Source organism: Chelmon rostratus, chromosome 12 (genome assembly GCF_017976325.1).
Source record: "Chelmon rostratus isolate fCheRos1 chromosome 12, fCheRos1.pri, whole genome shotgun sequence".
Lineage (NCBI taxonomy): Eukaryota > Metazoa > Chordata > Actinopteri > Chaetodontiformes > Chaetodontidae > Chelmon > Chelmon rostratus.
The window spans coordinates 22,038,298-22,056,940 of NC_055669.1; the positions used below are offsets into that span (position 1 = coordinate 22,038,298).

The window sequence follows — 18,643 nt, forward strand, 5'->3', positions numbered from 1 at the left end:
ACACGTTGTTCATTCATGTTACTTATGTGCTGACAAAATGATACTGCGTAATAAATATTGTTTGGATGTACTGTTCATTTAATTACTTTATTTAATTAGTTGTATTTAATGCTTTTTGTACAGCAATTTGAAGTCAATAAACCAACCAATAATCTCTAACCAGGATTTTGTACATGTGAAGAAAATTAAGTCGGTTGGTGTATGTGTGCATGTGGGTGCACCTGCTGTATACACTGTGCTTAAATCAGTGTGTGTGTGTGTGTGTGTGTGTGTGTGTGCGTCTTACTCGGGGTTGCCCTCGCCCAAACACTGAAGATGAAATTTCTCTCCCTCTCTGGGCAGATCGCTCTCGGGCAGGATCTGAACGTTTGGGGAATCTGTAAGTGGTGGACAAACACACACACACACACACACACACACACACACACACACACAGAGAGAGAGAGAGAGAGAGTATAGTTACATAACACAGGAATCATAACCGCACAGACATGGAAACAGCACCAATCGTCTCATTCATCCCCGTCTCCATCGACTCCCATCTGCATCTTGTAGGCGTCCCCATCTCTCTGCCTACCACAATGACATAACCCCTTACACAACGACATCACTCTCCCTCGGCGATGCAGTACCACGGTCGTGCCCACAGGGTGGCAGCACCGGCACAGACTCCGAAATGCTGCGTGTACAGTCTCGTTTTCGATGATAACCTGCTCTTCTCATCCACAGTGACTCAAATCTGGGCAAGTGCGCCAGCAGAGAAAGGTTAAATTCCTGTGTGGTCATTATTACTGGTAGCTAATGTGAAATTACTGGGCCAGAGATCAAACTGCAAAGGGGGGGAAATGTGCCTACACTGCCCAATAAAAGAGAAGAGCAAGGCAGAAATAAAAAACAAAGCAGTCTGAGGTTTCCATTTCCCTCTCACATCCGTCCTCTACTCCCCCTCTCCTCCCCCAGCATCCTCCGTATCTCCTCTCCTCCCCACTCCACCCCATTTCCCAGTTGACTCACACAACACCCGCAGGGCCTGCTCGCTCCTCTTGTCCCCCGGGGCGAGAGAGGGATGGTCGACGGCGCAGGTGATGAGGGCGTTGTCGTCGCTGCGGCTCACCTTCAGGGTGAGCTCGCTGCTCACGTTGTATGTGGGTTCGTCTGGAACGGACACCACCACGTCTGGGCGTCCTGAGGTGAAGAGGGACGAGAAGGGGAGGGGACAGTCAAGAGGAAGGTGTCTGCATCTTAACCGGGGAACAGTACAACACAAGGCCCAGACGGATACAAAAATACACACCAAACATAAACTAAGGCACAGAAAAAGAGTCTTTTACTGTAATTTGGATGTGGTAGTTTCATGTTGTACAACTGTACAGAACTGCAGTGACCCCCATTTGTTCCCATTAAATGAAAAACAGCTTTTCTGCGCCGTTACCTTATGCCCCTGGGTGTTTTGTCCTGCTATCACTGTATGCTACATATACTGTAGGTCTAGCAGTGCATTTCCACGCATTTCTAAAGCTATATCACACATTTTACCACTAAAAGGATCAATATTTTCTGCTGACTCATTCGGTGATGCATACCAAAGTTTTGTCCAATGAAATGTGATCATATAAAGCCTGCAGGTTTATCTTCAAAGGCTACAATGAGTAGCAGAAGCAACATGGGTCTGAGGTGTGGATTTCTCCCACTTTGTGGAAATGAGTAGCCAGTTAGAGGATCAACAGAAAATTAATCAGTGACAATTTTTATAATTGATTAATGTCTTAATTAATTAATCAAGCTAAACTGACAAACATTCAGTGGTTTCAGCTTCTCAAATTTTGAGGATTTGCTTCATTTCTTTGGGAATTTGGACGGCCCGTCAGAAAAAAAACAAAAAGGAATCAGTGATGGAAATGGTGGTTAGTTGCAGTCTGAAATGCTGCCATTGTGGTCGAATCCACTTAAATTTACTCACTTATAAAAAGGCATAAATAAACAGTCCAGACAGTGTCAGTCTCACATCCAGCCACAACATCCTTGTTCACGTGAAAAGTAAAGAAAGGGAAAATTTCACTTCCCTTCAGCCCCTGTAGTGTAACATCAGTAAACTGCATGCAGTGCGCTCATGTTTTCTAACCAGGCCTGTCTGTGATGTTCCATGCTGAAGGACACCAAAGGGACGAGAGAGGCTAAAGATCCAATGTTGCTCAGTCTGGCTTTCTTTGGATTCACTTGCTCGCTGTTGCTTAGGAGACAGCTTGCATTTCACATGATGTAATCAATCACTGAGGATAGAGAGGCAACTATACCCAAGAACAGAGCTTCATTTTAGCAAATAAAGAGAATCTATGGCATCTTAAAGGCAAGCTGCTGCAGCCATATTTTGCTGTTTGGAGTGATAAAACAGGTCTGTTTTTACGGTTTAAGCTCCCTGGAATAATATGCACATTCAGGTACAGATTTTCTGCTGTTTTCCCCTTTCTTTCCTTTATTTCACATTTTTGGCCGTCTGTGCAGAACAAAAAGGAGAAGAAGAAGAGTTGGGCAGGTGCAAGTGAATTCGAGCAGCAGCAGCAGGCACGAGACAAAGTATGAAAGCATAAACACAGTGGAGACTGTCATCCGGGGATCGCACTCTATTGTAAGAGAAAATATCAAACTGGGTGGTCAGACCGTGAAAGTGGTTGGTGAATTTTGGAAAGTGGACTGGAACCTTATCACTTTCTCCTGCATGGACTAACACACACACACACACACACGCACACGCAAGCATGAGCACATGTAGGTCAAGCTCATGAATAACATACACACAGAGGAGACAGAGATAGTGGCAGGGGAGCAGATTGGAAAACACACACTCACACACACACACATGCTTTTTCCTCTGTCTCGCCCTTTTTCTCTCAAACACACAGATATTACAGACCCCTCCTCTTCCTCCTCCTCCTCCTCCTCCAGAGAACTCTTCAAACACCACTGAATCTAATGACATCTCTCTTTTTATTACCATAACCAGTCCTCTGACCCACAGAGAAAATTAGTTTACTTTCCAGGTGCATTTCAATAATCCTACGCCACTCAGAGGAGTCCTTTCGCCACCATCCTCTCTCTTGGCACATAGACAGTATATCGCCTTTATTAAAGACCGTGGATATCCAAAACCAGACCTGGGATTGAAGAAATCCTGTTTGTTTACTCACTCTCTCTCGCGTACAGTATTTTGGAAATCATACCATTGTGTTTTAATAAGTTTTTCAGGCCCAAGGGGTCATGGAACCGACTCCACACATTCATTAAGGAAAAAATAAGATGCAGTCAGTTTAAGTGTTTTTTCCCCAAGACAGCAGTGATGCACATTTAGTCGTAATTCACATTTCTTCAGTTCATTATTAGATAATCAGGGTAGATTTGCGTGTCAGCTGCTGCAAGCGGAGCAGCAAGCAAATCAGACCAGAGAGCAGCAACAGGTTGTGTTAAACTGGATTACATACAAGCAAAGAAAGGGTCAGTTCACAGCAATTACAAACAGGAGCTCTTTGTTTTTTGCCCAGGTTTCAAGATATTCATCTTTACCAAGCCTGTCTCCACCTTTATGTACAAGGGAGTGTTTAGATTGTGGTTCTCTCTCCTCATTACTCTGGGTAATCCACACAACAGGCTGGGAGCAGTTCTTCATACTGAGGAATATTTCTATGTTAGGAAGTAGTTCCAATAAAAACTGTTCTCCGGTGGATTATCCAGAGTAATCAGTATTTTGTTTCTGGAAGCAGACGTTGCTGATGTCATTCTTCAGTACTTTGAGGACTGAGAACAAAATTCTATTCACCACAATCTTGGCGACTTCTCAAAACCTGCACAAATAAAATGAAAAGTATCTGCATGGCCAGGCACCAGATGTAAATGAGATGTGTGATTTGGGTTAACCAACCCTTTAATTGTAGTTAAAGCAGCTATAATGATTTTTATTACGTCTTACGGGACTATGTGAAAGAGATCATTCACAGTGATGAAACAAAAGACAGTTAGCACCTGACTCCAGTGTTTTTAAGTGTCTTTCAGCTGATTGTTTTGGGCCCACAACGGCTCTCATAGCGTCGTTTCCAGCTGCAGCAGGCAGCTGTTTTCAGCTAAAGTCACTGTACCCCGCCCGTCCAGCACCAAACATCAGACAGGTACAGTTAGCGACTAGCTGGTGAACATAGTGGAGCATTTAGCAGCCAGATATTGCCTCACCAGTTAGTGAAGACTAAAACTGAGCTGAAAGAGAGTGAACACTGGACTTAAATTAATCAGGTGAATGCAAACACGACTCTAAATGAGTGATAATGCAGCTCCATAGCTGCCAGATATGTAAATGTTGCTCCTACCAAGTTCGACATATCCAACTTTATAAGATGTCAGTGTTGGTTGCAGCTTGTCTCCACAGCTCCCAAGTGGCAAAAAATCAGTTAGTGCAGGTTTAATTTATGTGCAAAGTATGAGAGTTGTGCCCTCAAGCTAGAGAGCAAGCTGGATCTCTACATATATAAGCAGACTGTAGAACAGACCATGCAACAGAAAATATGATGCAGAGATGAAGGTGGGTAGAGGTAAAAATAAAGGTGTGAAAATGATGGTTGATCAGTGTTAAATATAAAAAAAACCAGAATATATTATGACCCAGATATATTTGCAGGAAAGCATGCAGTAGATTTGGCTAACCTCTTTAAGAGAGCTTATCTGAGAGAAAAAAAAAATTGTTGATAAAAATACTGTAGTCACGCACACTCATGCTTCTGCGTCCTCAATTCATTGTGTATGGACATGTTACAGTTTCAATTTATGAAATAATCGCATTATCACCTGATTTATTATTATGGTAGAAAAAAAAAAGCGTGAGGGTTTACAACAGTTGACAAAAATACCAAATAAATCAAAGTAATATTTTTAATGGCCGATAAATAATTAAAAATAAATATCAATATTCAATCGGTGTACGTATGTGCGGCATTCTCCTTCGTTATTATTTAATCTTGAGTATATTCCAGCACCTGCTAAAAGTTTAATGGTATACCGGAATACGTTTTTATTAAAACTCCCTTTTCTTCGAATAAAAAGGTGGGCAACTGGCACATCCTTGAGACTAACTACCCCCAAGGTGGTGATGCGATGCAGATGAGGTGCTGGTGCTGCTGATGTTTCAACCCTCAAGCGCACAATCGGCCATAAAATAATCATATTAGGAGAATCAAACAACTGGATGCAGCAATTACTGCATGCGGCATGCTAGGGCCTTCAACGCTGGAGAAGTGTGGTTGTGACCGTGGGTTCTGGATAAGAGCTGAGACTGAATCAGTCCATGAATCGATTAGTGGATGGAACCAATGAGATGCAAAATGTTGTTTTTATAATCAAAGACATGAATCTGAGAGCAGGAGCTTCATGTGATTTTAGAGCCTGGTCTCATTCCCAGAGCGACAAATAGCGACACTTTGTCACGCCCCTCAGTGGCTCACGCAGCACAAGGCGCCCTTAAGTGTCTTTATGAGGCGCACCAGGTGTTCAACTAACTCGACTGTAAACTCATCTGTGGCAATATTAGACACTCGGAGCAAGGCGGCGTAGTATAAAGAGCAAGAAAGTCTTCAAATGGAGGACGGTGGGCTAGATGGATGGATCAAACAGATGCAGGACCTTTACTGGGATTCACGTCCCGCGAGAAACCAAAAGTGAACCATGTTTCCTAAACTTAACCAAGTAGTTTTGTTGCTTAAACCAAACCAAAGTGTGACTGTTTGACAACAAGAAGGCTTAAAGCAGCGTCAGCATTTTTGACGACCTGGGATGAGATCATGTTGGGCGGCCGGAGCAGTTGCAGCGGAGGAGTTTACGTTGGAGTTAGCTGAAAGTCCGGTGCGTCTCATAGAGAGGCTAAAGGGTACGTTATGCATCTGTAAGAAACGCCGAGGTGTGTGACAAAAAGTTTAATGCAGTTCATCATCTTGTGAAACATGACTACTTCAATTCATCAACAGCCACCTGAGAGGAAGGAAATCACTGAAACCTTTTGTGTGTGAAATTATCCACATGATATTGTTTTCATTTAGAAAATATTCAAATGCAAAAAGATTTATTACAGTAAAACTTTTTGCAGTGTTTGCAGAGTCCACACAATTTTGTCCACAACAAAAGAATCAATGTATCATTTCAAGACATTTAGCAGGTGAAAATAGGCTGTGCTAAATGTGCTGTTTTACTGCTTGTCTTGAATATCTCTGGGTTTTGGATGGTTGGTCGTATAAAACAAGTAACAAAAGCTTAAAGCTGCCACTTTGGGCTCAGCTTAATTATGATGCCTCCAAAAACAGAAAAAAAAATATCAAAAATGAAAGTAATCATCAGTCGCAACTCTATTCTGGATGAAATATAACTTAAAAAAAGACCAGATGGGCCACTGTGGGAAGATAGAGTGAATGAGTGAGTAAAACCTTCTTATTATTCAACAACTTCGCCGACTGAACAAGGCGCTTAACCCCCAGCTACTCCAGTGAAGCTGCTCAGTCGCCAGAAGTAGAAGACTCCGGTTCTACTTGGCATTTCTGAGGTGTGAAAATGTGTAACTGTGAATAGACAGTAGCGCATGGCTTAACACCACCGTGCATGCTCAGCAAAAGCCCTGCTTCCCTGGATAAGACGGAGGTTTTAAAATAATCAAAACAGTCATCACTTTTAAGTTTAAATCGGATTACGGCCGGTGAAAGCGCTCCGGTCTGATTCGGGCGTTCATGTGAGGTCATCTAATTTGGAAAGAGGTTTAATTAGTCCTGTTAATGGATTACCGGGCGAACATAGCTATTCTGGTTCTGTCTTCATATGTCTAAACTGGAGGTGAATAAGTACATTTACTCAAGTACTCAAGTCTAAAATCTTAAGATGTATTGTAGTTTTTGCATTTTCTGCTAATTTCCTCTTTTACTTTACTACATTTCAGACGTTAACACTGTACCATTAACTTCAACACATTTATTTCACAGTTAAAGTCACAAACTTCTTTAAAGACTAAGTGTTTAAATACAAAAGATGTCTGCAACTTGTCAGATATGATGCATTGTTATAAAATTCTTCCCAACGTTATATAAAGTTTGTTAGATTTTCTCCATTTCAACCCCCCACTGTGCAGTAATAAAGTCTGCTTAAGTATTAATGCATCTGTGAAAACAATTAGCGTTGAAGTGATTAGTCAGTTAATCTACCCGCAAAAATATAATTGACAACATAATTGACAACAGCTAATTAATCGTTTAAGTCAGCTTTCAAGCAAAGATGTGAATCATTCGCTGGCTCCGGCTTCTGAAATGCGATGTATCACCGCTAAGATGACTGGCTCCTGGACGGTTGGTACGACGAAACAACCAATTTAAAGACATCATTTTGAGCTTTGGGAAACTGTGATGGTAACTCCTCTCTATCTCCTGCCACTTTATGGACTAAACAATTATGTGAATAATCAAAAAATACGCGACAGATCCATCTGTAATGAAAATTAGCAGCCCTGTATTTGTCCCGTTCCCCAAAGTGCTGTGATTGTGGTGGAATTTATTCCTGTTGAAAGAGGCGCAAATGAGAAATCCAGACGGAATGAGAACTGCTTCTTCTGTTAACACTTAATTTTCAAATCTTCTTCATGCCTCAAAGCTACTTCATTTTCAAAGCCGCACAAGGTAGGTGTTATATGACATATATATGTGATTATGGACCAATCTCAGAGGTGTCATTGTGAAAATTATTACTTTTACTTTTTTACTGTAAGCAGAAATAGGAGATTATGTACTTTTCACTCAAGTACAAATTTTAACGGGGGAGTTTTACATTATGCTGCTGCTGATTCAAAGATCTGAATACGTCTTCCACTGCTGTCCGTCTCTCTCACGGCTCTTACATTACGCTGCTCCATACGGACACACGCCCATGTACCCTTCGCCATCCGCCCCACGTCCTGCATTATGACAATTTGGGCCGGTATGCAGCCGGTGTGGCCTTAAGTGCCACCATAAATCCCCATTATCCCCAATCCAATACATCGATGTCACTAAATGATCCATAGCCCTTTCACACAGTACAACTAATACAGTCTTCAAAGCTCTTAGCCTTTCATTCTTCTCAATTACCACTCCCTTTCCCGCACTCTCTTGCTCTCCGTCTCCCCTCCTCTCCCCCCTCTCTCTATCTAAATCCTCTTTCCGGATTTCTCTCTCCATTTCGTCAGCCTCCCCTCCTTTTCTCCCCTCTCTCGTGTTGCGCTCTCGAGTCCCCTCTTCTTTAAAACTGGTCCCCCTTTGCTTCATCCTCTGCCCCCAGTCTGTGCTCCCACTCAGCTGCAAAGCCGCTTCGCTTCTTCTTCTTCTTCTTCTTTTTCTGCTGTGGTTCTCTTAATTCCCCTTCTGCTCGCTCTTTTTCCTCCGGTCTCTCTCTTCTGACGCCTCTTTGCAACTTCCATTGCTCGCTCTCGCACACATACACACACACACTCTCTCCCGCTCATTCACTCACTGCCTCTCTGTTCTGTTTTCTCTGCAGCCCCTCGCTGCTGTCACTTTCTCGCCGTCTCTCTCATTCACACACACAGAGACACACACACACACACAAACACAAACACACACACACTCTCTCTCGCTACATCTGTGTCACCCTCATCCCCCCCCCTCTCTCTCTCTCTCTCTCTCCCCATCCCGCTCCTTCTTTGCTTGTACTGTCAGTGAAGCTGTCAAAGAAGCAGTGGTGAGCAGCAGTCTATGGACGCATCTTTTTAACACACACACACACACACACACACACACACACACTGACAACGAACTGCATGAATGAGAAGCTGTGCTAATAGCACGCTGACCCTGCTCTGCTGCTATCTAGCCGGAGATGAGCACAGTGCGACTGTGTGTGTGTGTGTGCGTGTGTGTGTGTGTGTGTGTGTGTGATTATCATCTGTCCATTACCAGTGTTTGTGTGTTAAACCCACTGTGTGTGTGTGTGTGTGTGTGCGCGAGAGAGAGCGAGTGTGTCATTCCAGCAATGACTGATTGGTGTTGTGTGGTGTCAGAGCGGCTGGGCGAGGCCTCGAACACACCATCATTCACATCGAGTTGATCTCCTTTAAATCTCTCTCTGTCTGGCTCCATTTTTCTCTTCTCCCGCTCTATAAAGGGTCGGTTCACCCAAATTACTAAACAGAACCAATGTCCCTGTTACTCTGGATGCAACTATCAGCAGACAAGACCGCTGATTCAGCAAAAGCCTTGACCGCACTCAGTGACAGTGCTTTTTAACATTCAATGCCAACGTTTTTACAGCAATTCATTTATGCAATGAATCTGCATGGGAATGGAAAGGATAACGGCATATAAACTATGGCTAATGGGGCACAATTTTATACACAGTGTTTCGTTTGGTAGTCATGAGGAGTACGAGTCAGCCTGTGGAAGCAGCGGAAATGTCTTCTGTGTCTTTTTCCACAGTCTGAAAAAATAACCCTGATGGTGTCGTATCTATCTAATATATCACCGGGCTGAGAGACGTTTCAACAGAAAGCCCACATTAAAAAAAATGATGCATGGAGTTTCAGAGACGATGAACTTTACCAGACAGGGAAACAACTAATGAAGGATGCTGTCAAGTTGCATTATGGGAAATGTATGGATGTTGTGTTTTTGGAGGTGGATCAATACGATTAAGTTTACCAGCGTGCAATACTAATTTGTCAGAGTACCCTATTATGGTTAAGGTAAGGGAAAGATTGTGGTTACAGAGGGGGAGAGAAAAGCACTAATTGTGCATCTATGACAGGACATAAACTCTGGTGTCGGATGTGCTACACGCCAGTCCAGCTCCTGGACCTCCACCCCTCTACTTTCCATCTTGCCACATAAAGGGCACACTGCTTTCTGGGCTGGTACTGGATGGATGGAAGTGCAGATATGCTCAACATAAACATAATTCCTGGGGATCAGACTGTTTCCTCAGAAGACGTAGTTCCTATGGAAACTGGTCAAAGTGAGAGCTGTGGATCCAGAGAAATCAAAACATCGTGTCTGGAAAGACATCTTGCTGCAGATTTTTTTTTTTAATTAAATGTTTCAATGTTTCAACGCACCACAAACCAAATTGCTTTCACCTCCATTATATTGGATCATTGCTCAAGAGACTAATATCTCAAAAGCTGGACAAATAAAACCAAAACTATCTGCGTGGCGGGCTACTATTACAGGTAGGAGGTAAAATACATATTTTTGTATTTTGGTGGAGCTGACCCTTTAAACAGAAATCCAATCTCTTTAAAAAGCAACAATCTCTAGACTCCTCTTTCCCTCTGTCTCCTGTATTTAGTTCAGCTGTAACAAAAAGAGCAGATAATCTGTCCTCAGGCAGGCAGCTCTCCCATTCCTCCTTCTCTTTGTAGCTTCAGTCCATTCTTTTGATTCATTTCAATCCATAATTATAGCAAACACTAACACTGCCAAGGCATCAGGACACAAGACGGGCATGTTTGCATTACAAAGCCTGAGGAAAGCATTTTCACATCAATAAATCATTAACATATTACATCATCATATTATATTAGTATAATTACTGTAGAAAAGGCCATTGCAAAGAAGATCTAGCAGTCTGAACACTGCAGCGTGCACAGAGCAGATTTGGCGGGACATCTGCTGGAGAGCTTAGCAAACAGACAGAGGGCGCTGTTCTTCAAACAGAGCTTAAAGCTTTTAGAGTTTCTGATAACGGCAGATGGTGGAAGGAGCGAAAGGGTGACAGAAACAACACTTCCAATATGTTTGTTCTGCTTGGTAAAGCTAAACAGAAAACCTTTGACTGATGAGGCAACACGAAGCAGGGGGATTTACGGGAAACATGGTCGTATTTTGGAGAAATGCTACCACTGCCAATACCACTGGTGTGAGTCAGAGGATGCCAATCGTCTCTCCTTGATTTTCAGTTTATCTGTAAGAAGAAAGCCGGTTAATTTGTCGTCTCATGGCATCCTCGCTGCGCTCTCTCTTTCTCTTCCCTGCTCATTTCTCCTGTTTATCTGTAACAAAAGACCAGTCAGTCTGACCTCATGCAAAGCTCTCTCTATCTCTGTTTCTCTGTTCGACCTCATCCCTTCATCCTCTCCTCCGCCCTGCCTTTTATTGCTGGATTCTGTCGTTATCCCCGGCTAGATCCGACCCACGCTATCTCTTGTTCTCTGTTGTGTCACTCCCAGTTGCAGATATGTTGCAGCTCAACGGATGACACACACACACACGCTTGTGCAAATAAACTCTGCATCAACACACATGCACACAAAATAGAAGAAAAGCGAACACATTCACAGTTCCTGAATACATGCATAAGCACAAATTTACAGGATCAGGACACGAAGGAATGAATGATGGGAAAGAAGGACGCAAACACACTCACAGCATGTTTCTGCGCTCACACGCACACGCGCACACACAAGCAGCATGCTCTCGCATTTGCACATACACATATGCTCTTGCACTTGCGCACACACATATGCAGGCACAGGTTTGGGACACACAGAGAGACAGCAGGCAACGTGGCAAGGACACAATACGCACACAGCATGATCACACGCGCCTGCTACGTTCTCACACGATCAAAGACACACACAAATGCTCACATGCGAGGGATATGTGCACAAATTTGCACGTGTGCAAAAAGACACACTTGCAAATCCACATACACACTGATTTCTGCAGGGTCACTCAAACACTATTGTAAACCCGCAGAGAAACACATTCCACGTACGCAAGCACAAACCACATCCTTGCATTCCTAACCTTGCAGCTACACAAACACTGTCCAACACACATACACACAACCACACAAATGCGCTTCCTTACCACACACACAGAAGCAGAATGACTACAAGCCAGAGACACGTCCAGCACGCTTTTTCTCACCACACAATACACACACACACACATTGTCCCACACACTCCCTGTGTCACTCACCTTCCAGCTCCTGGTCTCCTCGATACCAGCGCAGCCTGGCGGGGGGTTTGCTACCAGTGCTGGTGCAGGTCAGGGTGACTGTGTCCCCCTCTGGCACTGCATTCTCAAAGCCCAAGATCTGAGGTTTACCGGGCACACCTAGAGAGAGAGAGAATTATATAGTTAGCAAGAGAGAGGAAAAACTTTATGCTGCAGGGCTAACCTTGTAGCTAGAAATAGCAAAAAAAGTTCTGCAGTACTGCAAATTTTTGCAAAGTTGTTGTGTATTGAGTTGGGGAATTTATTTGGTCAACTCTGAAAGCTCAGATGGAAACCAGCTTGGAGAAAAATAATGATGCAGGATTTCAATGATTTGCCCCCAAAGTGGTTCAAAGTCATTGCACAGCAGCTCATATGTCTGTAGACCTCCCAGATGCATTAAACCTACAGTCTCTCCATCAGAGTCCATCAGGGGAGGTGCACAACAACAGTTCTATGTTTTGCTGACAAGCGATCACTTTAAGCTGTGCATATAGTGACCACTGTGTCTCAGAAGCTAGGACGGAAGTATCTTAATGTTGGTGCAGCGCCACAAAACCTTTTAGGGAGGAGGTCAGGTTGAGACACTGAAAAACCACAAAAACCCAAAACATTGACTACATTCTTTTCCTAACTGTAACCAAGTAGTTTTTGCGTTTAGACTTAAACACACCCCAACTACAGTGCTATCAGATCAGATCAGGTATCAGAAGCCAGGCATGTGAATCATTCAACATTGGTCATATGTAAAAAAAAGAAAAAAGATGGCATCATGACAGCTGGGGATCAAAAACCCTCAAATCAGATGTTGTGGCTGTTTGCTTGTGGTTGAGTTTAGAGGACGTGTTGGAAAAAAAAACAAAACAGAGCAGCAGGTTGCTTGTAATGTTCTTAAAAAAATTAGAAAATTCAAAATCACTTTTATTTAAGGCAATATGGTGCCAGGGATTGCTGTGGCACTTAAAATAAGAGGTGATTTAAACACTTCACACATCACATTGATTAACTATCTAATCCAGATCAGTTATTTCTTGCACATCCCAGATCTGCTAACTGTAATAAGGTCAGCATCAGACCCAATAATGATCTGGCGGATTGGATCGATGCACCCCTGGTTGTACGACGGTGTTTTCAGCGTTAAAGAAGTGGTCAGATTGTTTCATGTATCTTTCTAGTTGCTATTAGTAAGACATTTCACTGTGAAATCCCACTCTTACATGCAGCAGACTCTTAGTGTATCATTGATTCTACATGGTGCATGTCAGTATCATGATGAATTTGAATAACTGAAATGCCGACAACATTTGTAGTACGACTTGAAAACATGACAGAAGCATACAGAACACAGAGACGATTCCTAAGGCATAATCATATAACGTACCATTGCACTGGTACTCGTGGCATACATATAAAATATTCCAACACATGCAGCGAAGCCACAAAAGTGAAGACGGCTGTCTACTGAGATGAACACGGACATGTAATTAATTCAAACGAATGTGCTATCACTTTAAAATCAGCAGCATGACGTCTGCATTATCTCTGACGGCCGTGGCATTTCCACAATTCAAGTCAGTCTGGTAAATAATATCGTGTGACTGTTCATTCTCAGCACCTAGGTCAGTTCAAAATGTCAAGTAAATTAAATTTTGCAGGGATTATTAAATACGACTCCCAGAATTCATTAGTTTAAAGCCAAGATGGGAATTAGAATGATTTAGCGAGACTAAATTTTTTTTTGGGGGGGGGCACTGGTGGCTTGTGAGAGAGTTTTTGCAAGACAAACTGAAAGGGACGGAGGGATGAAGTGAGCCAAAGGTCAGATTCTTGCTTAGCCAAGTGAGCCAGCAGGACGCCCCCCCAGCCAAACCAAAATTTCATGATACAACGTCCTTTCCCAGAGGTGTCCTTCCAGATTCCGGCACAGTCGGTTAAAATGAGGAACATTTTTACTTAATTACTATTGTGAAGTGAAAACAACACAAGCAGGCGAAGGAATCTACACATGCACTCTGCCAAATGTTTCAGAACCGACTTTGTCTTCACCATCGTGGTTGAAGGCAAGAGTGGAGAAAAAATGAAACTTTTCTCGCCGTCCTCCATCTGGAGCCATTGTGGGCGGCACTTTTCTCCAAGTGTTGGCGGAGATTACTGCCATTCTGCTTTTTGAAAAATAACTAACTTGCTGCTTTCCGTCGGCCGCGCACCGGCGCCTCGCGCATTAAGGGAGGAGAGAGAGAGAGTGATGGACAGAAAGGGAGGTAGAGCTGAAGAAGTGGGAGCAGAGACACAGTTAGAGAGAAAGGTAGAGATGGAGACGGGTGACCAAGTCACGAAGGGATGCCGGGAGGGAAACTTCATTAAAATATATAAAAAAAATCAAGCTTTTAAATCACTTTTTTTTTTAAATGTGACATATTCAGGCCAGAAAACTCTAGAAAACTCTAAAATATTACAAGTATGCAGGGAGTGAGGAATGACTAGATAGATAGATAGATAGATAGATAGATAGATAGATAGATAGATAGATAGAAGATGCCACAAACTACCACCGTATAGATCAAAATAGTAAAAATGTCGTCAATTTTTAATGTAGCAGTATTTGATGTAGCGCTCTGTGTGCGGAAGCTCTCTGGCTGTAAAGTAACATTGAATATTAATGAGGGAATAATACTGCACATATAGAATTGGTTGGAGGAGCCCTGTCGAGACCCTTTCCTCTACAAGGAGAATAAAAGTGAATAAAGCCATTATAAATTATTCTCTGCTCAGATCAGGAGAGGGCAGAGCGGCATGCCACACGTTTTACACTAAGAGACACAAAAAAACTGACCATTCTCAGCAGCTGTGGGCTCGTGTGTGTTTGTGTCTGGGTTTGTCAAAACCTTGTCAAAACAAGAATGAGTCTCACACATGACCGGTGCCGTGCCAGAGCTCGATATGTTTGGCTGATTTTCCCATAGGGATCTGTGCGTTTTAGACATTTTACCATACATTTTTAATGGTTTGTCTCCCTCTCAGGGGTTATGAAATATTTATTGAACGTGGAATACAGTGTCACCGCTGTCAATTACAGCGAATGAAAAATGCTTGAATCACAATTACTGCAAAATTGGAAGAAATACAGGAGTGAATCTCATGTTAATGTGAATTTAAAGAGTCAGAGCAGACCTGTCTTCACCCAGCTTTTGACACACGCGTTCCCCTCCCCCATTGCACACACACAAAAACATCACATTAACATTGCAGGCGTTCCGCTCATGCTGTTGTCCGGAGCAACTATATTGAATTCTTTTCTATACACTCTGCAGCACTGCCAGAACATTTGAATAAATATCATCAAAATGATTTATTCAAGGATGCTGCCACAGCTGTTGACTGACAAACCCAAAATTTGGGGAACAACCCTGTGGCCTTTCAGCCACAGAACAGCCGTTGCAAACATAAGCTACCCTGCTCCGCCCGAAATTTCAAAATTCCAGCATCTCTCGTCACTTGGTGCATTTTCCAAGAGAATTAGGCAGAAATCCTCTGCAGTTCGTTTTGCCTCCAACAATTTGTTGGCAAATTATGCTGTACTGAATTAGAAAAACTGACAGGAAATGGCAAAAAGTGATTAAAAAAAAACCCTTCTCAATATCACAAATAAGTGATAGAGTAAAAACATAAGTCCATACTTGTTCAAATGTGGATGCAGGTTTTTAGTGATCAGCATAAAGAACGACTCAATTCGATTACACAGCTATCTAAAAGTGGAACTGGATGCCTTGAAACGCTGGCCGTAAATCTGCCGACCGCAAGCTCCTAGGAATATCTGACCAGCTGTCTCTCCCATGTATACAGTACGTCCCCATTGTGGTTGCATGGCCATTAGCTGGTGCATTACAGTATTGCCAAGCACATTGGTTTGTTCTCGTCTTCAAGAGAAACCATGAAATATGGCCAGGATTAGCTGACACTGAGGAACAACAACAACTCGAATAATAAAAATCAATACTTGAAAGACTGTGTCTGTGGGGGTCCAAAGCCGATTACGCCAATGTCCAATCAATAAACAGGCCCAACCACCGCTGACAGGATGGCCGCAATTTATTGCAGGCTGCAAGGAAGCACCGCACGTAGGTAATAACAGCCATCTGAAAGAGGATGAGTGGAGCTGGTTTATCTCCACACAAGAGTTATATGAGGTCATAACCTCATGGAAAGGTTAACGCTATAAGCAAGGATCTGGATCAAACTGGATGAAGGTATCATGAGGATGGCTGCGGAGTCATAACATTACCATGATTCAGTGTTCTTGCAGCTTTACGCACATTGGGAACTTAATGTCTGTATGCCTTCACCATTGCTACGTTGATTGAAGGCATTCTTTTCTAATAGGTCTTTCAAAAGATGCCTGAATTCATGGAATTGCTGAAACCCCAACACTTTGCCTCACGCCAACAGGCAGCCTGTCTTAGCTTGTCACACCTACAATAGACATCCACTGGGTCAAAATGCATTCTGCTTTGAGAGAGGGTAAACTCTGCGGGGTCCGTCAGGCTAACACAATGCCACAGCGGCGTGTGAAGGAGAATTTGAGTCACTTTTTCCAAATTTTCTGTGTGTACTCTGAAACCGGCAAGTAGACATTGTTGTAAAATTGATATAAACAACATGACAACCGAGGAGAAAATAAGAAAAGATGGCAAAAGCTTCGAATCATCCATTCAAATTTGTCACAATCCTACAGGTTCGGGAGAGAAATTAAGATAGACTGCAGTCAAGCTGATTTGTACAGCCGTCAATCAGTCTCAAAGAAGACGTGCCGGAGTGTGAACACAAGGAAGGTAAAAATGTCATTCTGCACCATTAGGCCTCTGTGAGAACAAAGGCACATTTTTTAAAAAGCCTCCACTGGAAATAAAATCTTAAGAAACCTCAGGATGGGCCTCACACAGAGGGATCCTCCTCCAAGGACAGCCAGATAGGAGGGTTAAAGTTAATAGAGTAAAGGGAGTTTTACTAAAATTCTAATAATAATAATTGATTTTCTTATCAAGAACACACTCTCATTTTCTCCAAATCCAGAAAACGGATTTAACACAGCTGTTAGAGCCACATTAACCTTGCAGTTTCATTTCCAGGCCTTATTTTAAGGTCTTGGAAAAGTTGCAACCTCTGTTTTTGGTAACATCAAGATGAGAGATTTTCCTCCTGATATGCACTCTGCTTGCGCAGTGCGAGTGTGCACAGTGTGACCCACCTAGCACGGTGACGGTGGCTCGGGCGGTGCGGACCGGCATGGTGAAGATGGAGCAGGTGTACTCGCCCTCGTCAGACAGCTGCACCTCAGCGATGGTGATGGAAAGCTCGGTTGGTGTCGAGCGGTGCAGCTGGATGCGGTTATCTCTCAGCGCTGGAGGAAGAGGAGGAACAGGATATCAAAAATTAGAAATGTGCATATGTAATTGTTCTGCGTTGTAAATTATTTAAAGAGAGTAGTCGTATAAGGTATGCTTTCTTAATTATTCTATCTGTTTACTTATTAAACGTGTTTGCTTTTAAACTTTTATAACTTTAAGACTAAGTAACTAATTGCAATTTTTTTAAAATATTGTGATGATAGCTCTCATATTCGGCATGTGGTGGTTTCTCGTTTCAATAAAGAAGAAAAGAAAGGAGGAGAGCGCTGGTGAGGTACAAGGGACAGAAAAAAGGTGGAGATAGGAGGAAGGAAAAGTGGGAGAAAAGATGAGTGGGGGAGGTTGGGAGAGGACAGAGGTGAGCAGTGCGTGGAAGTGGGAGAAGAAATGTAGCATAAGGCAGGAGAGAAGGAGGTGAAGGAGAAAGATATGGACAGGATAGCAAAAAGAAAGTGATGGAAGCGGGAGAAAAGGGGAGTTAGAGGAAAGGAGAAAGTGAGAAAATGGATGGACAGAAAGGGGAGAATTTAAAAGTAGGGAAAGAAACAATGAAAAGAAAAGGAGAGGTTGTGCAGATGTAGCAAGAAAAATAAGGGAGGCGGGCAGAGAGGAGGAAAGCACGAAAAGGAGGGCGAGCCGGTATGGGGAGAGCAGAGTAAAAGGAAAGTAAGAAAGATGATGTGGAGAATTTAAATCATGGGAAAGAGAAAGGTAAAATGGAGAGAAGGGGGAGAGGGAGGCGGGAGAGAGGTGTTTAGAGAGAAAATGATGTAAGATGGAGCGAGAGAGGAGGAGGGGGAGGAGGAGAAGGCGGAGTGATGAAGATGAGGTGAGAGAGGAGGAAAAAATAGCCAAGATGTGAGTGCGAACAAGGCAAAGAGAGCCAAAGAGGGGAGATGCAAAATGAGTATGAGAGACGAAAGAAAGTGCAAGAGAGAGAGAGAGAGAAAAAAACAGAAAAATAAAACAGAGGAAGCATAAATAGCAAGGAGAATAAGGGAGAGACAGTGAGGGATGGGTGGAGGAGGGAGGAGGATGAAGAGGAAGGAGGCGGGGGGGAAGCATAAGAGAGACATAAATGGCTTTGTCATCAATGAGAAATCCAGCCATGAAAGAGGGAGAGAGAGCGCAAGCGACCAAGATAGATGATGATGATGAAATGCTACGAAATAACCGCTCGTTTCCGTGATAGCATTGACCTCTACGGTGTTTGTGCTGTGATTGCTGTCTGTCTCCCTACC

The 18,643-nt window shown here is 43.0% G+C and overlaps 1 protein-coding gene across 1 annotated transcript in view; it reads right to left on the bottom strand.

The window, feature by feature from the left end:
- Positions 1-18,643, bottom strand: part of cadm3 (cell adhesion molecule 3) — a 47,131-nt gene that overhangs the window by 11,803 nt on the left and 16,685 nt on the right. The window contains exons 3-6 of the mRNA XM_041949019.1: positions 17,243-17,395; positions 11,980-12,117; positions 1,015-1,185; positions 287-377 (exon numbers count right to left, since the gene is read on the bottom strand). Of these exons, the coding sequence (XP_041804953.1) occupies positions 287-377; positions 1,015-1,185; positions 11,980-12,117; positions 17,243-17,395 (553 nt within the window). The remainder of the gene's footprint in view (positions 1-286; positions 378-1,014; positions 1,186-11,979; positions 12,118-17,242; positions 17,396-18,643) is intronic.